Raw genomic sequence first — 25,897 nt, forward strand, 5'->3', positions numbered from 1 at the left:
AGCCTTTGATTCAAGAGATGACCCTTGATATAGCTAGTTTCATTGTAGGGGCAGTCAGTGAACATATAGCGGTTATAGTTATATCTCTAGGTCTAAAATTCTGTAACAGAGGAATTGGAATCAATCAGCCTCTACTTATTAAATCAGTTTCTGCATTTGTAAAAATGAGGGAATTGAACTAAATGACCCCTGTAGTCGCCTCCAGCTCTCCTGTATGGGCCTGTGGTTTTTTCAGAAACAGTTTAGGTGTGGTCTGGAATGAAGGAAAGAGAGTGAACCATGTGACCTTCAGAGATCCCTTTCCATACTGTGATTCAGTTCTGTGGGAAGCCAAGCAACATACCACATTCTTATACCATTTTTTTAACAGAATTCCCAGTGGAGTGAGTAAAAGAAATGTTTATTCTTTGAGGAAAATAATTAAAGAAATTATGCAGGTCAGAGAAAATAAGCTTTTCCCCCCCTCAGGTACATCCTGCCTATACTGCTTTTCCACTGTGAAGCCACTGAAATATACCAGGCAATTAATTTCTTATCTTTTTGAGATCTCCAGCCAATCATTCATTGAACAATCTATTCACCATGTAAAACGTCCAGGCAGTTTTAGTAATGATAATACTAGGTGATAATAATAATACTCATATAGAGCTTTAAAGTTTACAAAGTGCTTTATAAATAATATCTCATTTGAGCTGAACAACCCTGTGAGGCAGGTACTACTGTAAATATTAACCACCTTTTTACAAATGAGGAAACTGAGGGTAATGGAAGTTACATGCCTCGCCCATGGTCACACAAATAAATGATTTTTGGAAGAAGCATTCAAACCTAGACCTCTTTTGACTCAGTATTGCCCTGAGGAAGTTGAGAGAGCTGGAAGGACCCTGTTTGGTCATGGATATAGTTGTAATAGAGAAAGGCCTTTCATCACAGGATCATAGGGTTAGAACAGGAAGGGATCTTAGAGTTCAGCTCATCCAACCTTTCATTTTACAGTGAGGAAAATGCAGCCTAAAGAGATTAAATAACCTGCCTAGGTTCACCCTGGCAGTAAGTAGCAGAGCCATAATAGCTGACATTTATGCATCACTTTGAGGTTTGCAAAGCACATTACATACATTATCTCATTTGCTTCTTACCACAATCCTATGATGTTGGTCATACAGGCATTATTTTTACAGTTGACAAAACTCAGACTTGGAGACAATAAACAGCTTGCCCAGCTTACCCAGACAGTTAAGGATCAGAGGTGAGACATGGACCTGGGTCTTCCTGACTCCAAGTCCAGCATTGGATCCATTGTACCATCCTACTGCTCACATTCAAATCCAGGTGTTCTGACCCCAAGTTCCATGTCCTTTACCTAGTGACATACCGATTTGGGTGAGATTGTAGTAGTTATGATGTCTGCCCTCTCTTCCATCCCCACCTTGCTGGAAAAAGTCTGGGCCCCACCAAGGAGTAGTCATGGTCTTAGAATACATCTACTCACCGTTGGTGACTCTATGTTTGATTAATAGGGTTGGAAAGAACATTGAACGATTTCTGTTTCATCCCCTTACCACCCCTAGATGATACCAGGTAGGTATCAGGATCTGTCATGTTTCATAGGGTCATAGGGCTTCTAGGGTGATAGAGACCATCCTTAACTACCACCAGGGAAGGAGATTCTCAAGTTTGCCTCAGCTGTTGTTCTCATTGTCTTTATAAACCTCACCTTCAGGATATCTTTCTGCACTGACATAAGTCTTAAAATTTTTGTCTTAGTGTTCTTTAAAAGAAAGGGAGTCGTTCAGCTTTAGGGATGTGTGTTTTTGCTTGGCCAGAGCAGGAAAAAGCCTGGGCCTTCCATGCTGTCATAGTGGCCTTTGAGTTTCCACTCTCAGACAGCACGGTGCTAGGCACTCATTTCAAAGCCAGTTGGAACTGGCGGTCAGTTCCAAACTGGTCAGTCCACTCTTAACATCTCCCACAGAAAAGTTTTTAACTTTGCTCATTTCCTCATTCAAAGAAGCCCTGAGCCCTTTGGTTTTGTGTGAGCCCTCTGCATGAGGAAAATGATCAGCCTGGGGTCTCACCTCCTAGCAGCCTGGAGTAACAGTAAGGGCGCATTGTCCCTTCCTTCCCCCTCCTACCCCTCTCCCCAGGAGTCTGCAGAAAGAGGGAGGCTAGGAAGCCTGTTGTAGGCGTCTGTGTCATAGGTCTTGTCCTGCTGGCAGCCCCAGTTAGGAACTCTCCTTCTGGGGCTTGGAAGTCAGTAGAGCTGAGGCATCTGCGACATCTGAATCTTCCCATTGCTGTCAGAAACTGCAAGTACTGTACCTCCTTCTGCGCCTTCCAGTCTTCCATTCCCCCAGGCTTTCAACCCTGAATCCCCATCTTCAGGGGGGAGGGGGAGGTCCGAGGTTTATTCTCCAAACCAGCTTTCCCACAAGTCCACTTAGCCCAGCCAGCAGGCCAACCCCTGGCAGGCCTGTGTTTAAATGGGAAACCAGATCCAAGGATACCCCTCTTGGGACATTCACAGGGAATACTCCCCTCTGACTAACCTAATCAGTATGTAGATGTCACTGATGTTTATACAACTGAAGCTGGGGGGTTGAAGGGGATTCATTTGTCTGGCCAGAGCTCAGTTCCAAAGCAGAGCACTCAGCTTGGTCCGATTGGGGGAGATTAAAAATAACTCTTCCATCCTTGTCAAAAGTTTGCATCCCCCTTTTGTAACACCCCATTAAGCAATCAACCTCCTCCCCTGTATCCCAGTTCACTGGCGGCACTAATGCGTAGGCTTTTCACAGCACGCAAAAACCTCCCGCAAAAGGAACGACATCCTTACCCCTCAGCTGGCTGCTAGAACCGAGCCTCCCCAGAAGACACGCACTAGACTTCTAGCAAGAATACGGGAGGCTCATGCAAGGAAGTCATATTAAAGCTATTTGTGAGGTTGCCAGAGGGATTTCTTTGATTTATAAAGTATGAAAGATTGCCATTTATGAATTCACAAGCGGATGAGTTATTGCCTGTATTGTACTCCCTAGAAGCTCATTATGTTATGAATCCCAGTGTGAAAACTGAACACGCTACTTTTGTCACCAGTGTGTAAAGTGCTGCAGTGCTGCCTGCGAATGACCCTTCTCTTTTTGCTCCGCACAGGCTGGGTGGTGGGCTCTCTGGAGATCCTCGGCAGCCCATCTGGCCTGGTCAGAAGCATTGGGAATGGCATCGACGACTTCTTTAGGCTTCCCTACGAAGGGCTGACCCGAGGCCCTGGGGCATTTGTCAGCGGAGTTTCCAGAGGGACTACATCCTTCGTAAAGCACATTTCCAAAGGTAGCTTATGGTTACATCCGTGCCTCATTTTTGTTCCTTTCCCTTTACCTCTTTTTTTTTTTCTTTTTAAAAAATTTTCAAGAACGTGTTAAATTCTGAACCACACTCAGGTGGCCTCTAGCTTTGCTTGGCTTGTTAGCTCTCATCAAAATGTTGGATTTGTAACCAAGCCTGTCTATAATGTCTTATGTATTCGGCAGAGCACGTCCTGCCTGGAGTGTGTGCTAGAAGGCTTCAGAACTTTAAACCTCCCACTGGGGAAACCAAGGTTGGCTCTGCTGTTAGACCGTGTGATAAATACAGAAATATTGAAGGTGTTCAGGACTGCTGCAAAGCATCAGAAATCCTATACTCTGTTGCCTCATCATATTTATTATTTTTTTCAATGTAGATACAGTTGTCATAACTTTTGTAAGTATGTGGATACGTTTTGACATGAAAGCAGATTGGGATGTAAAATATAACCAGCCTTTCCTAAGCAAGACACAGTAACAGTGCCATCTTGCGGCCAAGTCTCCCAGGAACAAAGCCTGCCTCTGCTGGCCGCCAAGCCGTGAATGCTGGTGCTGGCCAGGGATACAGATGCCTGCAGAGGAAGGAGGGGCTTGAGTGTTGTGTTTTTTTTGTTTTTTGTTTTTTTTTTTTTAGCTAACCTGGGTTCACCCCTTCTGTGATGCCAAGGTCAGGCCTGTAATGACTCGGGTTCCAGCAAAGGACATCTGAGCTCGTCCCTCATCCCCACTTCCTCCTCAGCAGGAGCTGAGCCAAGCAGAACAAAAGGCTTTTCACCCCATAAAAGTAGTTTTGATTTGGGAAGTGCTACAGAGGAACTGTAGGGACTACCCCGGTCTGAGTTAGCTGAGGCTATGGAAGGTCTCAACAGTGGGCCTGGGTATGAGATCGGAGCTTCTAGGCAGCTTGAGAGAGGGAGAAGAGGGAAAGCAGGGGAGACGTCCCCAGCCTGAGGGAACCCACAGTGAACTGGTGAGAACTGCAAACTCTGCTGGAGGACCTTGCAGAGAATTGCCAGATGATTCACTGGTGGATTTTTCAGAACTTCCAAAGCTCCGGTAGTTAGTGTTTGTATTGTTTCTGCTTCAAAATAAAACCACCACCACCACCACCTCCCAGATGTCTCCTAACCACAGAAGTAACATTAGCATCCCAGGTCTTTATTTTGTAAGGATGGGCTTTCTCCACTGACTCTCTCCTTCCTTTAGCAAAGCCTGTTTCTTTTTCCAATTGCTAGCAAAGGTGCAGCTGCAGGATGACATAGGGCCAGGCCCTCCAACGGATGGGATAGTTTTCCTGTGATGTTTACTGAAGCATTCAGTTTTGTTCATTGAGATGTATGCACATTTCCTCGGGGGAATTCTGACTTTTCCAGAATGAAACAGAAATGGCCTTCCTAGGGAGCAAAAGAATCGTGACTTTTCCATGATTTGTTCCCTTGATTTTCTTCACATTCTTTTCAGTTAACATCCTGCATTCTCAGTGGCACAATCAGGATTTCCTTAGCCTGTCAAATGATGCCGTTTAGTGTCTCCCTTTATTATGACTAAAGCAATCAGGAGAAAAATCTCTCATTTGGAAAGTGGAACCATCTCTTTGCAGCCTGCCTGGGCCCCAGCAATGCAGCTCCTTGCTAGAGACCTTTCAGATCAAAGTGGGCAGGTTTTGCCCTTTGGAATTTGACCTAAATGAGGCCTTCAGAACTGACTGGTCTCAGCCAAACTACACCAATCTAAATCATGAAGGAGACTCATTCCTATTAAATAACTCTCCTAGAATTGTACTTGTACAAATGACTCCTAACCTAGCCTTCCCCCCCCTTTCTCCTCTCACCACCAAATATGGAAAAACTGCTTCTGAGGTATAGTTGTAGTCATTTTCATTTTGATATTTTAATTTATATCTCTATTTTTGTAAGCTTTATATACCAGCTTTATATATTACCAAAGAGTAAACAATCACTTGTTGATTGTTGGTCTGATTCTCTATGCTTCCCTTTAAACTCTTTAGCCCAGGAAATAAGGCATTTATCTATTCGGTATCACCACTGTGCCATGTGAGTGTCCTGCTGACAAATGTCACCTTGTGTCCACAGGTACTCTGACGTCCATCACCAACTTAGCCACAAGTCTGGCCCGGAACATGGACCGGCTCTCCTTGGATGAGGAGCACTATAACCGGCAGGAGGAGTGGCGGCGTCAGCTTCCTGAGAATTTGGGAGAAGGGCTCCGGCAGGGTCTATCCAGACTAGGCCTCAGCCTCCTGGGTAATGCCTTAGCAACTGTGATTGAGTATCCTTGGCTAGTTGTATTCTGCTACACACATACACCACACACGTGCGCATACACACACACACACACACACACACACACACACACTCTCTCTCTCTCTCTCTACTCATCATGCTTTCTCAGGACACTTTTGGGGACTCAAAGCATTTTGTCAGCCTCATATTCTCTCAAAAAGATGATGAAAATAAAACAAAGCCCCAAGGCTTGTCCCAGGTCACACAAAGAGGCTCTGGGAAGGCTGGAAAAAAACAGGATTCTAAAACCCTGTTTCCTGTGCCTTCCTGTAACTATTAGGCTCTAACATCCAGAGATCAGCCTGTGCTTAAGTGAGTTCTTTCCCTCTTTTCTGGGGGTTATTCAAAAGCATGAGAGCTTTGCATTCTTTTTTTCTCTAGGACAAAACATATCTTTGGCTTTCATGTGATGCTCCAAAGAAAAGAATAATTTCCTCTTAGACACACTGAGGGGTACAGAGTCAGCCCAAGGACACTACCACATGGCTGTTGACTTTCAAGTGAATTATAGGAAAACCTTATAAAACCCATTGCCCCTTCTGCACCATAGATATTGTAGATGCTTGTTTTTGTTTGAAAACCACTTGAACAAAGTGCAGATGTCATGTAAACTTCAATGAGGAGCCTACTTTTCTAAAGAGAGCCCGATCAGGCTGACTCAGTGTAATTACTATTTGTCAAGCCGCCAGATGGTATGGTTGGAGGTGAAGATTGCTATGGATATTTCAAAATATTACAAATGTTTGAAAAGGCTTTGCTTTGGAAAAATCTATGAAAAGGAAGCTTCTGAGCTGAAATTCTGTGGAACACGGTTTTCAAGAGTATTTTTGTTTGTTGCCCCAGCAAAGGAATTTAAAACTGTATTGCTTGGCAAGCAGCCTCGGTGTATCTGAAGGAGTATGCTGCTCACAGAGATCAAAGTGGTCCAAAGCAGCCCAGAGCCAGAGGTTAGAGAAGATGAGCCTGAGAGGACTGATTCCCTTCCTCATCTTCAGCACTCAGCACAGCTCCACATCTTTGCAACCACAGCCCAGAAGGGGCCCCAAGAGGAAGTGGTAAAACGTTACAAGTTCAGGTTAAGTTACTGGAAATTATTTAAGCAATAACATTCGATGGTGTGGGCCGCTGTTATTTGATAATGCCTGGATACTAAGAAGCAAATGAACTAGGATGAAAACATCGTATAAAGGGAATGGTAACGTCGTCTTTGTGAAGTAGCAGTCCTGTGGCAAGTGGCCCTGCCCATGTCTCATAGAACCAGAGGTTTACAAGGGCTTGTTTGTGAAGGGCGCATCTTTAGAAGGGGGACTTGAGCAGAAAGAGGTGAGCTGAGGAGTGAATGTTTTCATTTGTATCTCTTGGGATTATGTATCTGTGGCTCAAAGGAGTGGTAATGAGGCTAAAATGTGGTGTTTTTGAATCATCTTATGCTAATTTTCATCATTCATTCATTCGTTCATGTATTCAAGCATCTATTAAGTGCCTACTATGTGCCAGTGGCATAGTTTTAAATCCCCATCGTGCTCAGTACCCATCAGTGACTCCAACCTTATCAGCAAATGGAAGCCCAGGTAGGCTGTAGCTCCATAGCAGTGGTAGAATCAAGATTTGGATCCAGATCGAATGCTTGGCTTTCAGGTACAGACTGAATGTGTCCCATCATCCCATCCCTCCACCTAATTTGAAATGCTTGGGATCCTGCCACATGTTACAAATAAGGCCTCTCTTCAGCACTGTTGTTGATGGGGAACAGTGAATCAGCCACTAAAAATATATTGAATGCTGTTTTAGGCTAGAAAACTCCAAGGGAATCGAGAAGTCTTCTTGACCAGTCTTAGCAATCTTTACTGTAGTCTTTGTTTCCTATCGTTCCATACCCCAAAGCATCAAAGAACATGCTATCTTGCTTTTTCAGAGGTTTCCACTGGTATTTTTAGAAAGCTGGTCCTATGTCTGTGTCATTAATAAGAATAAAAGTAGGCATTCTGCATCTCCTGAATACCTGCATGTTGTTTAGTTGGAATGATAGGGTTTTGAATATATGACATTCTACTGTGAATGCTAATTGGGTGCCAGCAAGCTCCAGAGTCCTAATGCCAGGGGCATTTCTAGAGTTTTCATGTTTTCATGGTCCCTAGAGCATATGTCCAGACCAAGACAGGTGAGGGTGGTCTGGTCCAAAGCTATTTTCACAGCTCTAAGCCTAGAGAGGCAGTTTGGTACATGAAAGAACATGAAACTTGAAGTCAAAAAACCCAAGTTTGAAGCCTGGTTTTACCACTAACTAGCTGTGGATGATGAGCAAATTACTCCATCTCTCTGACTCACTATAAAACCTGAATAAGAATATGTACTTCACATGGGTTGTCATGAGGACCAAGCAAGATAAAGTTTTTTAAATGATCTGCAATTCCTAAGGTGCTACATATGGGTCATTATTCCTGAATGTGAATATGCCATTATTCCTAAATAGTTGGTCTATTTCTCTTAGTCCTGGATTCCAGTCCATTTCTGAAAGGAAGCCAATTTGTTCCAGAGCAGCTGCTGTTTCCCAGCCCCTGAGAGGCCAGTGAACCTGTCTGGGAGTACTCTGGATCTGTATACACAATACTGGCCCCGAGATTCAGAGGGATACAGGCCAGGGCACAAAGGGAACTGAGGCTGATGATGCTGTCCAACCCAAACTCATCATCTCTCACTAGGTGATGTCCATTGCTTTTCTGGCAGGCACCATCATACAGGCAACAAGGTAGTCTATAAGCATAAGAAGACTCAAGTAGAAGGAAGAAGGAAATTTGTGTGGGTTAAGAAGGCATAAAAACCCTCTAGAGGCTTTAAAAACAGGAAGGGTACATTTGACTTGAAATCCCAAGGCCCAGGTTCTAGTCTGAGCTATGGGTCTCTCGACAAAGTAGCCTATCCTTTTGGGTGTCTGTGAAAACTTTGGAATAATTAATCTGGAATTCTTACCAATCATTATTACAGATTATATTATTTCATCATATAATTTTATTATTAAATTAAACATCGATCTTTATTTTGGCTATTCTTTGTAGAAAACAGTCATAGCTCTTTAACGTGCCAGGCCTAACTCATTCCAGTGACACAGGAACTGTTTATAGCTTCGGTTATCCTCAGAGTAAGGGTTCGGTGTCTAGTTTCCTAAATGCAAACAGGTATTCAAAGTGAAACTTTTCTTTGATCTTCCGTTTTCTTCAGCCACTGACTACAGTGAAGGCTGTCATTACTGTAGTTTCAATAAACTCTTTCAATATCCAGAAAAGTAGAAAGACTCAAAATTATGGCAAAACGTAACTCAGATGCTCTCCATGCAAGAACAAGCTGCCAAATCACATGCCTTCTGGTTAATATAAAGAGAGCACTTTGTGAGCGTAAAGGTGGCACCATCACACACTCTAACTTCTTATTGATTACCAGTCAGGTATTCGCCCTTTCCTTGGCACTATATGTATGTAACACACTAATAAATTGAGGGCCCACTGGGTAATATGCAAACAAAGCCTGACGCTGCAATCATAGTCTGTTCACCATAACCTGGAAAGAGTTAGACCTCTTAGAAGAACGTACAGATGTTACTCCCCTATTAAGCACCATCTAGCTCAGTCCTACAATAGCAAATTATTTACTTTGCTTTTATATGCTCACACTCCTCTCTAAAATAATAAGAAATAAAAAACGATTCCAAAAGACTTGTGCTGTGCTCCAGGAATTTCTCTGCTGGAGTTGGGCCCGTAGGAGACTGTGACCACATGGAGATGGCTGTGATTTGACAAAACAAGGGCAAGGAGCAGTTTCCTTGGCGGGTGCTTTACGCATAAAAAGAGAAACCCGGACGAAGAGAGCCTTCTACATGTAGGGCTGGGGGCAAGAAAAGAGAAGTCACGTGAAGAGAAGTCTCTGCAGGTCTGGCGCACAGCTCAGAGGGGCCTCTGGGAAGAAGGAGCACCTGAGACGGGGTGATTCTGCACCACTTAGCACATGGACATGTCTACACAGGATGTTCTTTATTCTCATCAGTCTAAGCAGATTTATGTTGACAATAGGAAACTGTCAAAGATTACTAGGAGACTTTGTTTTCTTATCCGTATTGAACATCAAGGGAAATTTTTACTGGAAATTGACTGCTGGTCAGGCCTTTGTGTTTCCCAACTAAAGAAAAACATGAGCTTGGAGAGGCTTTAATTAACCTTAAAAAGCAAGACTGGGAAATACTTTCTATCTGTAATGATATCCAAGTGTGTATTCAAAATGTTATTATTATTATTACACACAAAGATATAAGCAGTGGTCACCAACACTTCTCCACCCACTAAAACTAATGGATACACTATATTGTACGGGATTTAAATAAGAGACAAGAAAGAATTTTGAGTAGTGGTTGGTAAATGCTGGTGTGGCAGAACTCTGCAATGTATTGAAAACAGGTTTAATTCTTGTTTGCCTAGTTTGGTTCGAATACCGTGTTTTCTAACTGCCAGGTTTACAATGAATGATTTCTTAAAGTCCCATCCTAACCCCCAAGACCATGTGATGGAATGAAGATAGCATTGGACTTGGAGACTGAAGGCCTGGGTTCAGGTCTTGTCTCTGACACTCACTACCTACACTGAATAGTCCTGTGACTATGGGCAAATCATTTCATCTCTCTGAGGCTCAGTTTCCTCATCTGTAAAGTGGGACTAATGAGTAATACTTGCAGTCCCTGCCTCCCAGAGTGGTTGTGTTTGCCTTAAGGCACTAACTACGTAGATATGAGTCATTACTGGAAAGAACAAGCCATCCTAATAGGCATCTTCCTAGCTCTGCTTCCAAAACAAAGTAGCCTAATTGCATGGAAGGGGTGGGTTGTGTTTGACAGAGGGGCTTGTCAGTGGGGACCACTATCCTTTTTTTTGGACTAGGAACTGAACTCCAGTGTGTTAGATTGCTGTGGGCTAAACCCTCTCAGAGAGTTAGATCATTTTGAAGAAGACAGTAAAAGTTTAACTTAAACAAAGCCAAAATTGTGTTCAGATCATTGGTATAGTGAAGGACTTACAATGAGGGTGGAGTTCTGTTTTCAATCCAAATAAAATTATGTTCCAGATTTAAGGATTTTTTCTGGTCCAGGGATTTAAATCCTCATTAATTACTGGTGATTTTTGTTGTTCCAGGTGCAATTGCTGGTATTGTAGACCAGCCAATGCAGAACTTTCAGAAAACATCCGAGGCCCAGGCATCAGCCGGCCATAAGGCCAAAGGCGTTATCTCCGGTGTGGGAAAAGGAATCATGGGGGTGTTCACCAAGCCCATTGGAGGAGCGGCAGAGCTCGTGTCACAGACAGGCTACGGTAAGTTCTACTTCATGCGCCTCGGAAGGAGAATGGCTGGTGTCATGGAGCAAGCCACAAGGCCTGGGTGCAAGTCCTGGTGCTACCACTTAAAAGCCAAGTGGCCTTTACCTCCCTAGGCCTCAGTTTCCTTCTCTGTAACATGAGGGGATTGGAATAGATGTCCCTCCAATCCCTAGCATTCCATGATGTCATCCTGATACGTGAAGTTCTGGTTGACTTGAAGTCATTCACATGCAGAAGAATTACAAGTAAACAGATGCACAGTGGCTGCCTTTCTCTCTGTTTCACCTCATCACACTGACTTGCACGAAGATGTTTTAGTTTCATGGAATACCAAAGAAGTAGAATTACAACTCACTATAAAATCCTTTCGTAGATCCAGACAATCAATTAGTGATTTCAGCCTACATGCCGCTGCTGAAGCATTTTATGACCCATTAAAAGACTAGTCTTTTATCAGAAGTAACCAGGAAGAGGCATATGTGTGCCACACATGCCCACAAGCGCCCCAGCCTGCGTATTTGGTGGGGGGGAGATTGGCACTTGGAGTTAAAAAGAAGTGTTACAGCAGGAAAAAGAATGACGATTTTTTCCAATGGGAAATTTGAAAGTAAAAGTGGGTTGTGGGCAGGCAGGAGGACCTCTTGGAATTCCAGCGTTTTCTGAGAGGGAATTGGCCCAGTGTATGTGGTCTCTGGTTTTATAAGATGCTCTGACCTGAGAAGTGCCTATGAGGGGAAGAATTCCCAGCCTGGACTACTCACTCACTGAAGACCTCTGGTTCTAGAAGCTAGATATGAGGAGTGTTCATGCAGGTTATTCTGCTTACAGAAACTTCTTTCTCAGAATAGGGGATAGGCACAGAAAGTGGGCCTGTGATTACATTGGTATAGGGAATTCCCAGGTGGGGAAAATTCCTCTCTCACAGCAGGTCATCACCTTCTCTGCAGCCTAGAGTCTCAGGGAGCTTTATTAGAGCACTGAGAGCTGGTGACTGGCTCAGGATCCCAGAACCAGTACACTCGAACTCAGAGTCTTTCTGGCTTTCAAGCTCTATCCACTAGGCCTCTCTGCAAAATAGAGAACTCAGAATGGTGTTCCAGAATAAGGAAAATGATTAAGGCTCTTCACATGGAGAAAACCCAGGGGTTTTCATGTAAAGTATCCCCGCTCTCAATTCCTGTCTTAAGTCTTTAATAAAATTCTCAATCAGAGCACTTTAAAGTGACTTCTAATCGTTGTGACTTTTTTCACTGTAATTGTTTAAATGCCAGTGGCAGTGCTGTCAGCCACGATTTAAGAAGTGTTTCCAGGCTGTGGGAATCTTCTCCTGCTTGTCTGCTGTTCTTCAGGTAGAGACGCCCTGCAGCCTTTATCAGGGTATAAAAAGCACAGAACACATTTCCCCACAACCCACCGTGAACCTCAGGTAGATCTGACCCAGGCTAGTCAAACATAAAAATACATCTCCATGATATGTGATGAGCAGGAAATGAATGTGTAACAGTTAGATGAACTTTCACAATTGGGATTATGTCTGAGAGAATCCTGGGTGGGGCGACCACACAGAAATCAACATAGGGTCTTTTCTAGGCATCCCCCTCCCTTCTTCCTCCCTTTCCTCTTTATTTCACTCTCTCCATCTGTAAATGACGTTTTTGCTCACACAGCAATAGACAAAACTCTGTGAGTAAGACTTGCAACTGGAACACCATTCCTAAGGATTACCAGCAAAATAGACATTGAAAGTTAAACTCCGTTTTCATATGCTTATGCTTTAGTGAAAATAGCTCTCCTTTCAACATGGAGGTTTCCCCAGATCCGAGGGCTGTGGCGCTTCCTCAGCTGCCTTTGTTCGGACCATTCTGTGCCTGGCTGTGTATTTCTCAGGCCTACCTTAGAGAAGGCGAACATCTCCAGGAGCATCACATGGCCTCTCTGGGCTTCCATCATTCTTGTAAATTTTTTATTATAGCACTGAAGTTTTTACAAACCACTAACTCTCAGCCTAATGACTAAGCCTCATTTATAAACATTTCCAAGCCATCAGAAAGCACACATGCTGTACCATCTTCAGTCTTGAAAAGCTTATTTGGAGACCTGTGAAGCTACTTCTTGTAACTTTCATTCAATGCTGGCACTAAGAAGAGCTCCTAATAAACCAGATGCCCCAAGTAGTCTCATAAATGTATATGGAGCCATGTTTAACAGCTGGATTAAGTAACTCAACATTTAAATATAGTATCTAGGCAAACTGTGTGTGTTGTGTTTTTTTATTATTTTACCAACCATGACACAGATATGGAAGTATTTTAATATTAAGCAGGAAAGTTAACAAGTCCTGACGTCTGTACATAAATTGTAAATGATGTGTATGATTCTCTTCAAGAATGATCGCCCTCAAGAGTATTGTCCTTTCTCTAATTGCTAGGATGTGCCTGGATTTTAGGACATTCATATTTTAGTTTGTAGCTAATGCAAGATCACGAGGGTTAAGTGCATTGTAATGTTTAATGGATCATCTATACCCTCGCCTCCAAAGATGTGACATCATTTTGGATTTGTACTGTTTTATGGCCTGCTCTAAACAGATGACATCACTTTATCATGCAACTGTTTTCCAGAAAACAACCAGTCAGACTCTTATTTCTCTCACCACAGGTATTTTACATGGAGCTGGCCTTTCTCAGCTTCCCCAGCAGCGCTATTATCCAAGAGATCAGCATGCTGACCAGGCTCCAAACAGCCATGTCAAATACGTCTGGTAAAATTATTTAGACGCTTGCTCATTTTTACATTCACGTTGTTTATTAATGGGTCCTGGCTTGCTGTCCGACTGACAGGCCTCTTCTTCTGGAGAGCAGGGGGGAGCAGGGTTTTCAGGCATCAGAAACACGGAGGTCTTCCAGTGGACCAGGGAGAGGAGACTGCTGCCCCTCCAGACTCAGGCCGTAAGCTAATATGTCCCTTTCACCATTTGGTAAAGAAAAGAATGTGCCTTTGAGAAACCCTGGTCCAGAAGACAGCCCTTCCCCTTGAGCTGGGATCAAAACCAACTTTCCAAGGGGTATTTTTCCAGTGAAAAGAGAAAACTGCTGACCAGTGGAGGCAGAAATCTGTGCCCAGGAGAAGGCAGTCTGACAGAGATCATTCTCTGCTCTGAAGCGGGCAGAAGTCAGCATTCAGAATGGAGTGGGCATTGCTAAGAGGAGAGTGGAAAAGGTTAAGTCCTGAAAGTTGGATGGCAGAAAGCTTAAGTAATTTTCTTTTACAATCTTGTGCTTCCAATATCATTTTCTTCCTTTTTAAAACAGGAAAATGCTGCAGTCCCTGGGGAGGCCAGAAGTCCACATGGCCTTGGATGTCGTTCTTGTGAGCGGCTCAGGCCAGGAACATGAAGGATGCTTGCTTTTAACATCAGAAGTGCTCTTTGTCGTCAGTGTGAGTGAAGACACACAGCAGCAAGCCTTTCCCATCACTGAGGTCGACTGTGTCCAAGATGGCAAGCAGAGGAACCTGCTGAAGGTACAACTCAGGCAGCCCAGAGTGACCTGTGACGTAGAGGTGAGTATCCAACTTTGCTTTTACGTACCAACAACGAAGTGAGCACTCCATCCTGCATGGAGATGGGCAAGACGAGCTGAACTGAGTCTTCAGGCCTGATTCCAGTAACCTTACAAGAATTTGTGAGTGTAAAGTTCCCTTGCTTTCCACCTGGACCCTCATCTGCAACTGAGGCTGTCTGCAGAGGTGGCAGATATAATGAGAGGAGGAAAGATGGTGACGGTGGCAAAAGCATTGTGAAGGGCCTACCCCAGATGCCGCCCTATAACCTCCATACCCAAAGCCCAGTGATAGGCAAAAAGTAGGTTCACAGCTTAGGATGCCAAACAACTGGGATGGGACAGTCGCTTATCCACATTTGGGTGTGCTCAAATGGGCAGGGTTGGAGCTATGGCAGGCGAAAGCTGGAGCTGTCTGTCACCCCCCAAGACATTTATAAAAATCTAAAAAATGATGGCAGAAAGTCAGCCCTCTAGCAGGCTCCGTGCGTCGTTAGCCACCGCATGCTGAAGAGAAGAATTTCCCCTGCCCTGTGTCTCTTCTCTTGCCCATGTCAGAGGTAGATGAGGGAGCAGAAAGAACACTGGATCTGGAGAAAGAGGATCCAAGGTCAAACCCACCTCTGCCATTTACAGGCTACAGAAACTTAGACAAATCCCTTCCCTTTTCTGGGACTCAGTGTCCACATCCAGATCCCTCTCTATGGATAACGTGGCTCGGGCCCTCCATGCCATGTGCAAGAAGACTGGTGTTTGTTGTGGGTGTTCTGGAGTCAAGGCTGTGTTTCTCCTCTCTCTGCTGTGTGTGGGTTAGGTGAGGACCATTATCAGGGCACTCATGGCTGCAAAAGTGTAAAACCAGAACCTAAGGGTTCAGGAGAACATAGGATGAAGCTGTCAAGCCAACAGGGTTGCCCCTTTTTCTTCCCCCTTCCACCACATTCCAGGGGTCAAAGTATTGTTAAGAAATAGAACTGCCAGGGACTGTTTTCCTTTCTAGCCAGCATCTTTGTGCTCTTTTCTGTGTTTGGGAATTTTCCTGGGTCTCCTTTTGTCTGCCTGACTGATCATTAGGTAATAGTTATTGGATGCCCATGGGATGCATGGCACTAAGGTCTTTGGGAAGATGAGGTGAGCAGCGACCTGAGGACAGCTCTCCTGAGTTCTTGCAGCCTTGCCCTAGAGTGAACAAGGGCCTCTCTGCCCCTCCCAGCTGAACTTCAACCCTATTTCGGGGCCATCGGCATCCGACCCCAATCTGATCCTCTGAACGAGGCCTCCTTTGAGCCCAATTTCAAATTAGTTTCTTACCCAACCAGAAATGTGGCTGTTGATCACAAGGTGGCACCTGCTTTCCTAAGTCACAGTGACTTGGAATGGCCACTAGTCTTCAGAGAAAATGACAAAGTCCCGTCTTCTGGAAATGATTTGATTTCCAATAGTCCTAGTATTAAAGACTACTTCTCTCATACCACTGTTTGGGGCAGAGTTATCTGAGAAGATGGGAGCAAGCCAATGACAGCAACTTGTAGATTTCTTTAGTTTCCTGGATCACAATCAGTCAGGCTTTAAACCGTGGCTTCGCATCAAGACCACATTGCTGTTTTGAGTTGATGACTTTCTGGGGATAAACAGAGGTCATATGTCCAAGCTAACTTTATTCGATCTGCCAAAACTGTTAGCTTCAGTTGACAATAAAGTAGTGCTGATTTGGCTTCAGGACCTGGCAGGGGGAAATAACATTGTTTTCAGGTGACTCCCCTTAGTGCTTAATGAGATGTCTCAGAGGACTTGCTGGGTAATTGTGACTGTTCTCATTCGTTTGGGAAACACTGCGCTCAGGCTGGTGGGACTGACTGCAGATTCATCATCTGACATTGACCGAGTTATCTCTACTTTCCTCAAATTAGATCTTTCTCCTTTCCCAGATGGGGTAGGAACTTAGGGAGTCACCTTTATTGGAGGGGAATTGGGGTCAAAGGAGATGACAGCTTGAGCTACTGCTGCTGGAAGCTGCCAGGTGCTAGTAGAGGCCTCAGCATCATTTCAGAAACATTTGACTGGGTGTGGTGGTGGAGACTGGAGTCCTGGGGCCCAGCTTCGAATCTTGCCTTGATCACTTAGTACTTTTGGAAACCAAAGCAGGTCCCTCCCTTCTCTGGGCCACTTTCCTCATCTGCAAGATGAGGGGGCTAAAACTCACTCTAGGATCCTATGATCATGGCCCTTCATTGGTTCATCTACTTATGCAATAAGCATTTATTAGGCACCTACTGCATGCAGACACTGAACTGAGTGCTGGGGGTACAAAGACAGATACCAGCTAGTCCCTATCCTCAAAGAGATACATTCTACTGTGGGGAAACATGTTCAAAGAAAATGTAAAATAAAAACAATATAAGCAAAGTAATTACTAGCATGGAGAGAGTTCTAGCCACTGAAAGGAAGAAGAGGAGGAGAAGGAGGAGGTCTTGTATAGGAGACAGCACTTGAGCTGAACCTTGAAGGAAACTAGGAATTTAGAACATTCCAGGCACAGGGGCCGGCCTCTGAAAAGGCTTAAATGCAGAAGAAGGGCAGAAAGCAACCTCTGGGACCTCCTGTTCATTGCCAGGGCAAGGCTTTGAAAAGAGCATCAGCGCCGCTTTAGGCCTGTCCCAGGGTTGCTGCTTTAGGTCACTTCCATCTTCATCTTCCCAGAGAATTTAGCTTAGTGCCACACAACCTCTGGGCATCTGTAACTGAAATAGTCCATGAAGAACAGCAATGTACAAGCAATCCTGAGAATGTAGACTGAAACTCAGCTTGTAGAGGGCTTTCAATTCCAAAGTCATTTTGTTTTATTTATTTGTTTATTTTTTAGTGAGGCAATTGGGGTTAAGTGACTTTGCCCAGAGTCACACAGCTAGGAAGTAGTATGTGTCTGAGGCCGGATTTGAACTCAGGTCCTCCTGAGTCCAGGGTCGGCGCTCTATTGACTGCGCCACCTGGCTGCCCCCAAGCAGTTTTATTTTAACCTGTGTGGTGAAAGAGCCGATGCTGCTTCTTAAGCATGGGGGTGCATGGTCAGATCTTTAGAAATAGACAGTAGAGGTTGGATGGGAAAGCAGAGAGACTGCAGGCAGGCAGAGGGGACAAGGGCCTGAATTAGAGCGGCTGGTGGCCATGTGAGTGGAAGAGAGAAGACAGTCAAGAGATGTGGATGTAGAATCAGCAAAACTTGGTACCCAGTCAGATGTGAGGGTGAGAAAGAGGGGAAACTTTTGGAGGAAAGAGGATGAGCATGGCTCATCAGGTAGGGTGTAAAAGAAATGTCCCACATCCAGCAGAGGTCAGCAGTTGTTGATATAGGACAGTATTGGAGGGAAATGACATCAAGAGAGCTAGCAGCCTGGAGTTTAAGATAATTGAATCCACTGGAGTTGGTAAGATCGAGAGAGAAAATGTAGAGGAAAGAAAAGAGACCCAGGACAGAGCCTTGAGGGACACCTGTGCATAAGGGGTGGAACATGGATGAGGCCCCCACAAAGGAGACCAGGAAGCAGTCAGATAGGCAGGAGAAGAACCAGGGGAGAGTAGGGCCATGAACATGCAGGAAGGAGAGAGTGTGGAAGAGGATCTTGGGGTCTGTGTGTAGATGAAGGCCTGACTGGCAGAATCAGGCTGTCCAGGGAAGCAGTCTTTATCCTGACATGACACAGAAATAGATGAGGGTGTGATAAAGTACCTCTGGTCACTTCATTTTCTTGCTTCCCTTGTTTCTGGTTCTATCTTCCCTCACTTGAGAACCCATAGAAAGGAAATGGAAATGGCACATCACTTCAGCATGAAGCTGATTCCCTCTTTCATGCCATTGGCTAAGTTACCTTTATCTTCTCTGAACCCACACCCACAACTCAACCTCTTTGCCCTGTGAAGAAAAATCCTGAGCAGCAGAATAAAGTACTCGTTTTTCTGTAAGAGCCTCAGGCAGAAGGCTGCGGTCTCCTGCCATCTTGCTTCTGTGCAGACCTCTGCTCTGCCGTCTTCTCAGCAGCCTTGCTGTGGCAGCATCCCTCTCAGCTCCCACACCAGTGGCTCAGGCTGCAGTGTGCCATGTACCCCACTTCCTCCTGTCTTCTGCTTCCAGGAAAACAAGAACTTTCATCTCAGGCCTGTTCATAGTGGCTTCTTCTGCTCTGACCCTTTTACTTAGATGCTGCAAAACCAGGCTTCCCTTGGATTTTGGAAGGAATTAATTTGCAGATGACATCATGTAGCATATTCAAATGTGGAACAAGATTTTTTTCAAAGCAACCCTGACTTTTCTTGGTCACAGGTGCCATTTTTAGGGTAATAATTGCTTAATGTGCCTGGCACACTGCTGATATCTCTTACGAAAGACTCCAAATGAGTCAGGAGGGGCAGTTTATTCATTGGCTCTGTTCCTTTCACAACACGGGGTTTTCCTGTGCTGCTGTTCAGGAGAAGCAATTAAGCCTTGAGTCCACCCTGCTGTGCTCCCCAGCTGAAGGCTGACCCCATTCCATGTGATGAGCAGCCCCTCCTCTCTGTTACGGTCAGTGGAGGCCTTCTTCTGCCTTCGATGGGAGGGACAGGAATTGTATTACAGTTGCTGAGGTCCTTAGTAATGTCATCTAGTATATGATGTAGTCTAATCTTTAATACTTGGTAATGTAGACTAGCATGTCCCTCCTCCTTTCACCTCTCTGCAGTTGTATGGGTCATTTTTTCTTTTCTGTTTTGCACTTTTATAAAATATGCCTGAGTTCCATAGGGCACAGTTGTTGGGGTTTTGTTTAACAAGCTGCAAAGCCATCTTCATCATTCCTTGGCTAGTTGGATCCTCCAATATTTAAAGTCATGTGAACATAGATAATTTCCCTAATGGTCTAAACTGGAAGCTTCCCAGGCCACTCTTCTACACACTCTGTCCATTGTATTAGGGTGGGAAAAATCATTTATGGCCCTAGTTATCCTCCCAGAAAATCTAATAGAATCAGCCCAGGTAGCATCACAGTTCCTCAACTTCAACTTCTTTGAAGATGGGCCAGACTTTTATGAACCGTAAATGTACTTTGCATTCCCCCTCACTTTTTTTTTTCATAAAAATTTCCTCTTGCTCTGCCCAGTATTACTATTTTTTCTGGCTTTAAAGACTAATATTTATAAAAACAGAAAATGTTGTTAGAGTTTGGTGTTTATTTTTAAAGTTTCTGTCCAAAGCCACTGTTTTGAAAATGGTTGAGATTTCCTTGCATCTTCTGTCGGACCAGAATCGTTCTGTACAAGCTGAGTCCTGAGTTAATAAGACCAATCAATCTTGAACGAAGTAAGCAGAGTGAAGACCTCTTTCTCCATTGTGCTTGGGCTCACTGGTGAAAGTAGCAGCAGATGTTTTAATACCATTAATGAGGAAAATGTGAGCAAACTGTCAGATGCAAACATGACATGCTTTATGCAATTTCAGCTGCTCCCACTAAGATTGACGACCATTCCCAACACAGAACTTTCCCTCTTCTAATAGGGAGGGTGCCACTGTGGCCCTGTCCGAAAAAAAACTTTTCCCTGCTTTAGATACATGGCAAAGAGGCATTAGAATAATGCAGCAGCTCTCCTGCTAGCCTTTTCTTGGGAGAAGGCTCATGGGCAGTGATGATTCTTTATTTTTTATTCTAGGTGGATGGTGCCAGAGAAAGGCTGTCTGAACAGCAGTACAACAGACTTGTCGACTACATCACAAAAACATCATACCATCTTGCCCCGACTTCTTCTACACAGACGCCATGTCCTGTGGTGGCCGTGGAACCCTTTCCTTCCACGGTGAAAACTTACCATTATCTGGTGGATCCAAGTTTTGCTCACGTCTTTATTAGCAAGTTCATTATGGTGAAGAACAAAGCCCTTCGGAAGGGCTTTCCCTGAGTCCTGGTGTGACGGAGGGAAGGATAAAAACAAGCAATGAAGCCTGTTTTATTAATATGTGATATGGAACCAGGATGTTAACGGTCACCCCAGTCTTCCCGGAAACTCTTCTGAAATCCCTTCGAGAAGAGCCTTAAATCTGGTTCTGCTGCCCCTGCCCCTCCCCTGGTCACCCATGGCTCAGGCCCACACACCACAATGCGATTAGCAACAACAAAAGTAACAACCTTAGAATGAGGGCCCCCTCCCCCTTAAAGGAGATGACAACAGGAATCCTGCACACAGTAGTGTTGTCATCGAGCATTATTATTTCTGCCCTGTAACTCCATTTGCAAAAGTTTCCATAGTAATTCAAGATTTATAACGGTTCCTCCAAAAACAGAATGTGGTCAGCCTGGAGAACCGCTAGCTCAGCACTCCATTCCCAGCTCCAGTATTGCTGAGCTAATAATAAGCCCATGCGCCTGTCCCATAACCTGCCCATGCCTCAGTGCCCCTGTCTGTCCTGGCAGGGTCACAATGATTTGTGGAGCTAGTCAGCCACTTGAGTGAAGCCCTACACAAGTGCCAAGTGTTCTAATAAGTTGCTCAAGGCTTAGTCACATGTCACCCATGGAATTTGAAACAGTTGAATGTGGCTCCTCTAGTTCGCACCTCCCTAGCTTAAAAATGGCCTGTTTAATTGAAACTTTGTAGAGCATTTTAGTTGATTAGGACCCTGTGTGTTTTGGAAAATAAGCTGGAGCCTGCAATGTTTGTGTTTTAAATATCTGTGTATGGTTGTCATGACCATTTTTTCCCTTCATCTGAAAAGCCTCAACTTTGCCTAGATAAATGAACTGTTAATCTTTGCTGGAAGAAACAATGGTATTGCAAATCAACAGGGTTCAGGTAGGTTTCTTTGCCACCATAAACCACATTTCAAGATCTGGAACTCCCTTTGTAGATCCCCTGCCAAAGGAATTAATGGAGGGATTTCTAATTCCATGTTGAGGTCAAGAGGAGTTAGAAGGCCTGTCATTAATTCTCAAAATGACCTAAATCCAGAGAGCCCCTTCAGCTGAGGAGGTAAGAATGAAAGAAAGTTATAAAAACATTCCCAGCAGATAGGTCCCAAATGATTTTTTTTAACCCAGTTTTCAGAATGTCCATTTTCATTTCTGAATAGTTTTTGTTGAAAAATGTGGCTTCAGTTATCTTCAATTTGAAATTTGGTAGCCTGTAGTCTAGGCTATATAATGTTAAACGTTTGGCAATTTCTCACAAACTTAGGAGGTCATAACTTATTACCTACAACTAGGAGATACTATGAAAATGCACACTGAAGTCTTTATCCAAAGGCCACATTTTGTTGGACTTTTCAAGAACATGAACACAGCTGTTTCTGAAAACCAAGATTGTATATATAGTTTTTTCAAAGAAATGTTAAGCTTCAAATCTGAATAATCTGTGCTGAATGTAAAATGGTCCATCCACTTATGAAAATAACTTGTCTTGCAGTGTGACAATTTTGTCATTTGACCTGAAGGGTAACTATTAAAAAGATGTAAATATGTATTCATTCCTGAATATTTCATGGCACACAATTTAATACTGCTCATTTTACAAATTGCTTCCATAAATTGTAATATAAGATTGTTTAAAATAAAAGTATTCCTAGATGATTTGGTGACTTAATATATATGAAATATATATTACAAACATTAGAGCATTTCATACTTCAAATATGCCACAACAGTTGGCATTTAATGCAGACCATAATAACTCCTTTTATTGTGACCAAAACTGAATGACTATCCCCGTATTTCTGACGTATTTTGATGATCTTCATTGGAGAAAAGCATTAACAAACAAAAAACTTGTCATAATAAATGTATTACCAAGTAAACCCTAAACTAATGCCCCGGTCTCCTTTGCTGCTTGTTCATCCGTGTGCCATAACCAGGAGTGCCCCCCGAACCTCTGTCCTCGACTCTCTTCTCTTTTTGCTCTGTACTGTCTGACTCAGTGACCTCATCAATTCCCGTGTGTTCAGTTATCACCTCGAACATTCTTCCCAGATCTCAGTATCCAGCCTGAAGCTCTCGGCTGAGCCAGTGTCACATCTCTAACTGCCTCTTGGACATCCCAAACTGGATGTCCTATGGAAATCTCAAACTAAATATATCCAAAGCAGAACTCCCTTTCTTTTCCCACAGACCCTCTTCTTACACCTTGCCTCCCTCAAAACCTTCTAAGATCCAGCTGCATTAGGAAATAAGCACAAAGTGGAAGAGGCCACCAAGGGACATGAGTAAGATCCAATATCCCAGGCTTACCTGGGCAAGCACATGTCCTCAACGCCATGTGTTCATAGCCACTATGGATCCTTGGGAGGAATAGAAAAGATATCTCCTCCCACCTCCCCCTGGCTGAACATCCAAGGAAACTGTTGCCTGTTACCTGGGTTGTTTTTTTTCCTTGCTCTCTTATAATAGAGGGGGCAGCTCTTCCTTACTCAGCTCCCTGCCTAACACAGCATCCAGTCAGGGGGACACACAGGGCCAACTCGGTGCTGTTGGTCAGGCATATCTTTCAGTTAGGGGCCCAAGCATGTAGCCTGCAGTAATAGACCGGGGCATGTATTCAATCCCATCACCCCTGTTACATTGGTATAGTGGAGAGGCCTGTAGTCAGAAAGACCTGGGATCCCACCTCCATGTATGGTGGGATAGATTTCTGTACCCCATTTCCTGTATTTCTTATTTCCCAGTTGCATGTGAAAACATATTTTTTAAAAACATGCATTTTTAAAACTTTGGGTTCCAAATTTTCTCCCTTCCTCCCTCCCCACCCACCCTTACTGAAAAGGTAAGCAACTCAATATAGGTTATACATGTGCAGTTATGCAAAACATTTCTGTAGTAGACATGCTGTGAAAAACTAACTCTATTTCCCTTAATGCTATCCCGCTCCCCCATTTATTCTATTCTTTCTTTTGACCTTGTCCCTCCTCAGAAGTATTTGTTTCTGGTTACCCTCTTTCCCAATCTGCTCTCCTCTCTATCATCCCCCTACTCTCTTGTCCCCTCCCCCCCCCACCATTTTCCTGTAGAGTAAGACAGATTTCCATACACAATTGAGTGTGTATATGTTATTCCCTCCTTAAGTCAAATCCTATGAGAGTGAGATTCACTCATTCCCTCTCACCTTCCCCTGTTTCCCCTCCACTATAAAAGCCTTTTCTTTTCTGTTTTTTTGTGAGATAATTTACCCCGTTCTACCTCTCCCTTTCTCCTTCTCCTAGTATAATCCTCTCTCACCCCTTAATTTTATTCTCCAGATGTGACCCCTTCATCTTCAACTCACCCTGTGTCCTCTTTCTATCTATCTATATATACATACATATAATTCTTTCCCTCTAACTACCCTAATACTGACAAAGGTCTCATGAGTTAACAAATATCATCTTTCCATGCAGGAATGTAAACAGTTCAACCTTAGTAAGTCTCTTATGATTTCTCTCTCCTGTTTAGCTCTTCATGTTCCACTTGAGTCTTGGATTGGAAAGTCAAATTTTCTATTTAGCTCTGTTCTTTTCATCAGGAATGCTTGAAAGTCCTCTATTTCATTGAATATTCAATGAAAATGAAATACAATTCTATTTCTCTCCATTAGGCTAACATCCTCATTCACACCATCATTTCTCACCTGGACTACTTACTTCTATAGCATCCCAGTTAATCCCTCTCTGCTTTCTAAGTCTCCCTTCTTTCCAATCCACTCTCCAAACAATTTCCAAATTGGGACTCTTGGGACACAGGTATGGCTGGGTCACTCCCCTACTTAAAAATCTTCTGTGGTTTCCTATGTCCTCTAGGATGAAATATAAACACTTAGCCTAATGAAGGCCCTCCACAATCCAACTCCAATTTAACTTTCCAGACTCACTTTAAATTAATCACCTTCATGCCTTTATGTTTCTTTTTTTTACTCACGTATTTTATTTTTTCCCCAGTTACATATAAAAATGATTTTTAACATTCAGTTTTTTCAAGTTTAAAGTTCCAAATTCTATCTTTCCTTCCCTCTTCCCCCACTCCCTGAGATGGTAAGCAATGTTATGTGTGTGTTGTAAATGTAAAACATTTCCACATTGGTTATTTTGTGCAAGAAGACTAGAATAAAAAAAAAAAGTCTGCATTCAGATAACATCAGTTCTTTTTCTGGAGGTGGATGACATTTTTCGTCATGAATCCTTTGGGATTGTCATGAATCACTGTATTACTGAGAATAGCTCAGTCATTCATAATTCTTCATTGTACAGTATTGCTGTTACTGTGTACAAAGTTCTCCTGGTTCTGCTCACTTCACTCTGTATCAGTTCATGTAAGTCTTTCCAGGTTTTTCTGAAATCATCCTGCTCATCATTTCTAATAGCACAGTAGTAATTCCATCACAACCATATACTACAACTTTTTCAGTCATTCTCCAATTGATGGGCAACCCCTCAATTTACAATTCTTAGTTATCACAAAAAAAAAAAAAACCTGCTTTAAGGGACAGCTAGGTGGATGGAGTTCCGGCCTTGGAGTCAGGAGGACGTGAGTTCAAATGTGACCTTAGACACTGGACAGTTACTAGCTGTGTGACCTTGGGCAAGTCACTTAACCCCAATTGCCTAGCCCAAAAAAAGCTGCTATAAATATTTTGGTATAAATAGGTTCTTTTCCCTTTTTAGAAATCTCTTTGGGATACAGACCTAGCAGTAGTGTTGCTGGATCAAAGGGAATGCACAATTTGATAGCCCTTTGGGCATAGTTCCAAATTGTTCCACAGAATAGTTGAGTCAGTTCACAACTCCACCAACAATGAATTAATGTTCCCTTTCCATTTCAATCAAGCTGAACTAGTAACTAAGCTGTCCCCAGAATTAACATTCCATCTCCTTCCTCTGAATAGTTTCTGAAGCCAGCCATGCCTGAAATGTATTGCCTTCTCATCTCTGACTCTAAGAATCATTATCTCCTTTGAGACTCACCTCAAATATCACCTGCTTGGTAAAATCTTCCCTTATCTCTCCCCAATTCCCACCACCTAGTTCTTAATGCTCCCTCTCTTCTCGTGTTATATCTTTCTAGCATCATATAAATACCTTGAAAGTAAGGTCTGTTTCATTTTTGTCTTTTTTAGAATTCTTAATTAATCTAGATATGTTTAGAGAAGCCTTACATACAGAGTTTAAGTTCATCCTCTCACTGTATGACCCTGGCCAAATCACTTAAGTTCTTAAGGTCTCAAGAAACTCTCAGAATACAAATTGCAGAACAGTTGCTGATTGACATTGGTAAAGAGAGTTTCCATACCAGGACTTCCTGAAAAATACCATCTCTCAGCCGTCAGTCTATCAATAAACATTTATTAAGCAC

At 43.4% G+C, this 25,897-nt stretch overlaps 1 protein-coding gene across 3 annotated transcripts in view; it reads left to right on the plus strand.

Annotated features, from left to right (window-relative positions):
- VPS13B (vacuolar protein sorting 13 homolog B) overlaps positions 1 to 22,153 on the plus strand; it is a 1,004,773-nt gene extending 982,620 nt beyond the window's left edge. For all 3 annotated transcript variants that reach the window (XM_027849971.1, XM_027849973.1, XM_027849972.1), the window contains exons 57-62: positions 3,154 to 3,330; positions 5,438 to 5,608; positions 10,822 to 10,998; positions 13,663 to 13,765; positions 14,316 to 14,565; positions 20,244 to 22,153. In XM_027849971.1, coding sequence (XP_027705772.1) covers positions 3,154 to 3,330; positions 5,438 to 5,608; positions 10,822 to 10,998; positions 13,663 to 13,765; positions 14,316 to 14,565; positions 20,244 to 20,489 — 1,124 coding nt within the window. In that variant the 3' untranslated portion in view covers positions 20,490 to 22,153. The remainder of the gene's footprint in view (positions 1 to 3,153; positions 3,331 to 5,437; positions 5,609 to 10,821; positions 10,999 to 13,662; positions 13,766 to 14,315; positions 14,566 to 20,243) is intronic.
- Positions 22,154 to 25,897: the final 3,744 nt, after the last annotated feature.

The sequence above is a fragment of the Vombatus ursinus genome, unplaced genomic scaffold (genome assembly GCF_900497805.2).
Source record: "Vombatus ursinus unplaced genomic scaffold, bare-nosed wombat genome assembly UNPS02008961.1, whole genome shotgun sequence".
Lineage (NCBI taxonomy): Eukaryota > Metazoa > Chordata > Mammalia > Diprotodontia > Vombatidae > Vombatus > Vombatus ursinus.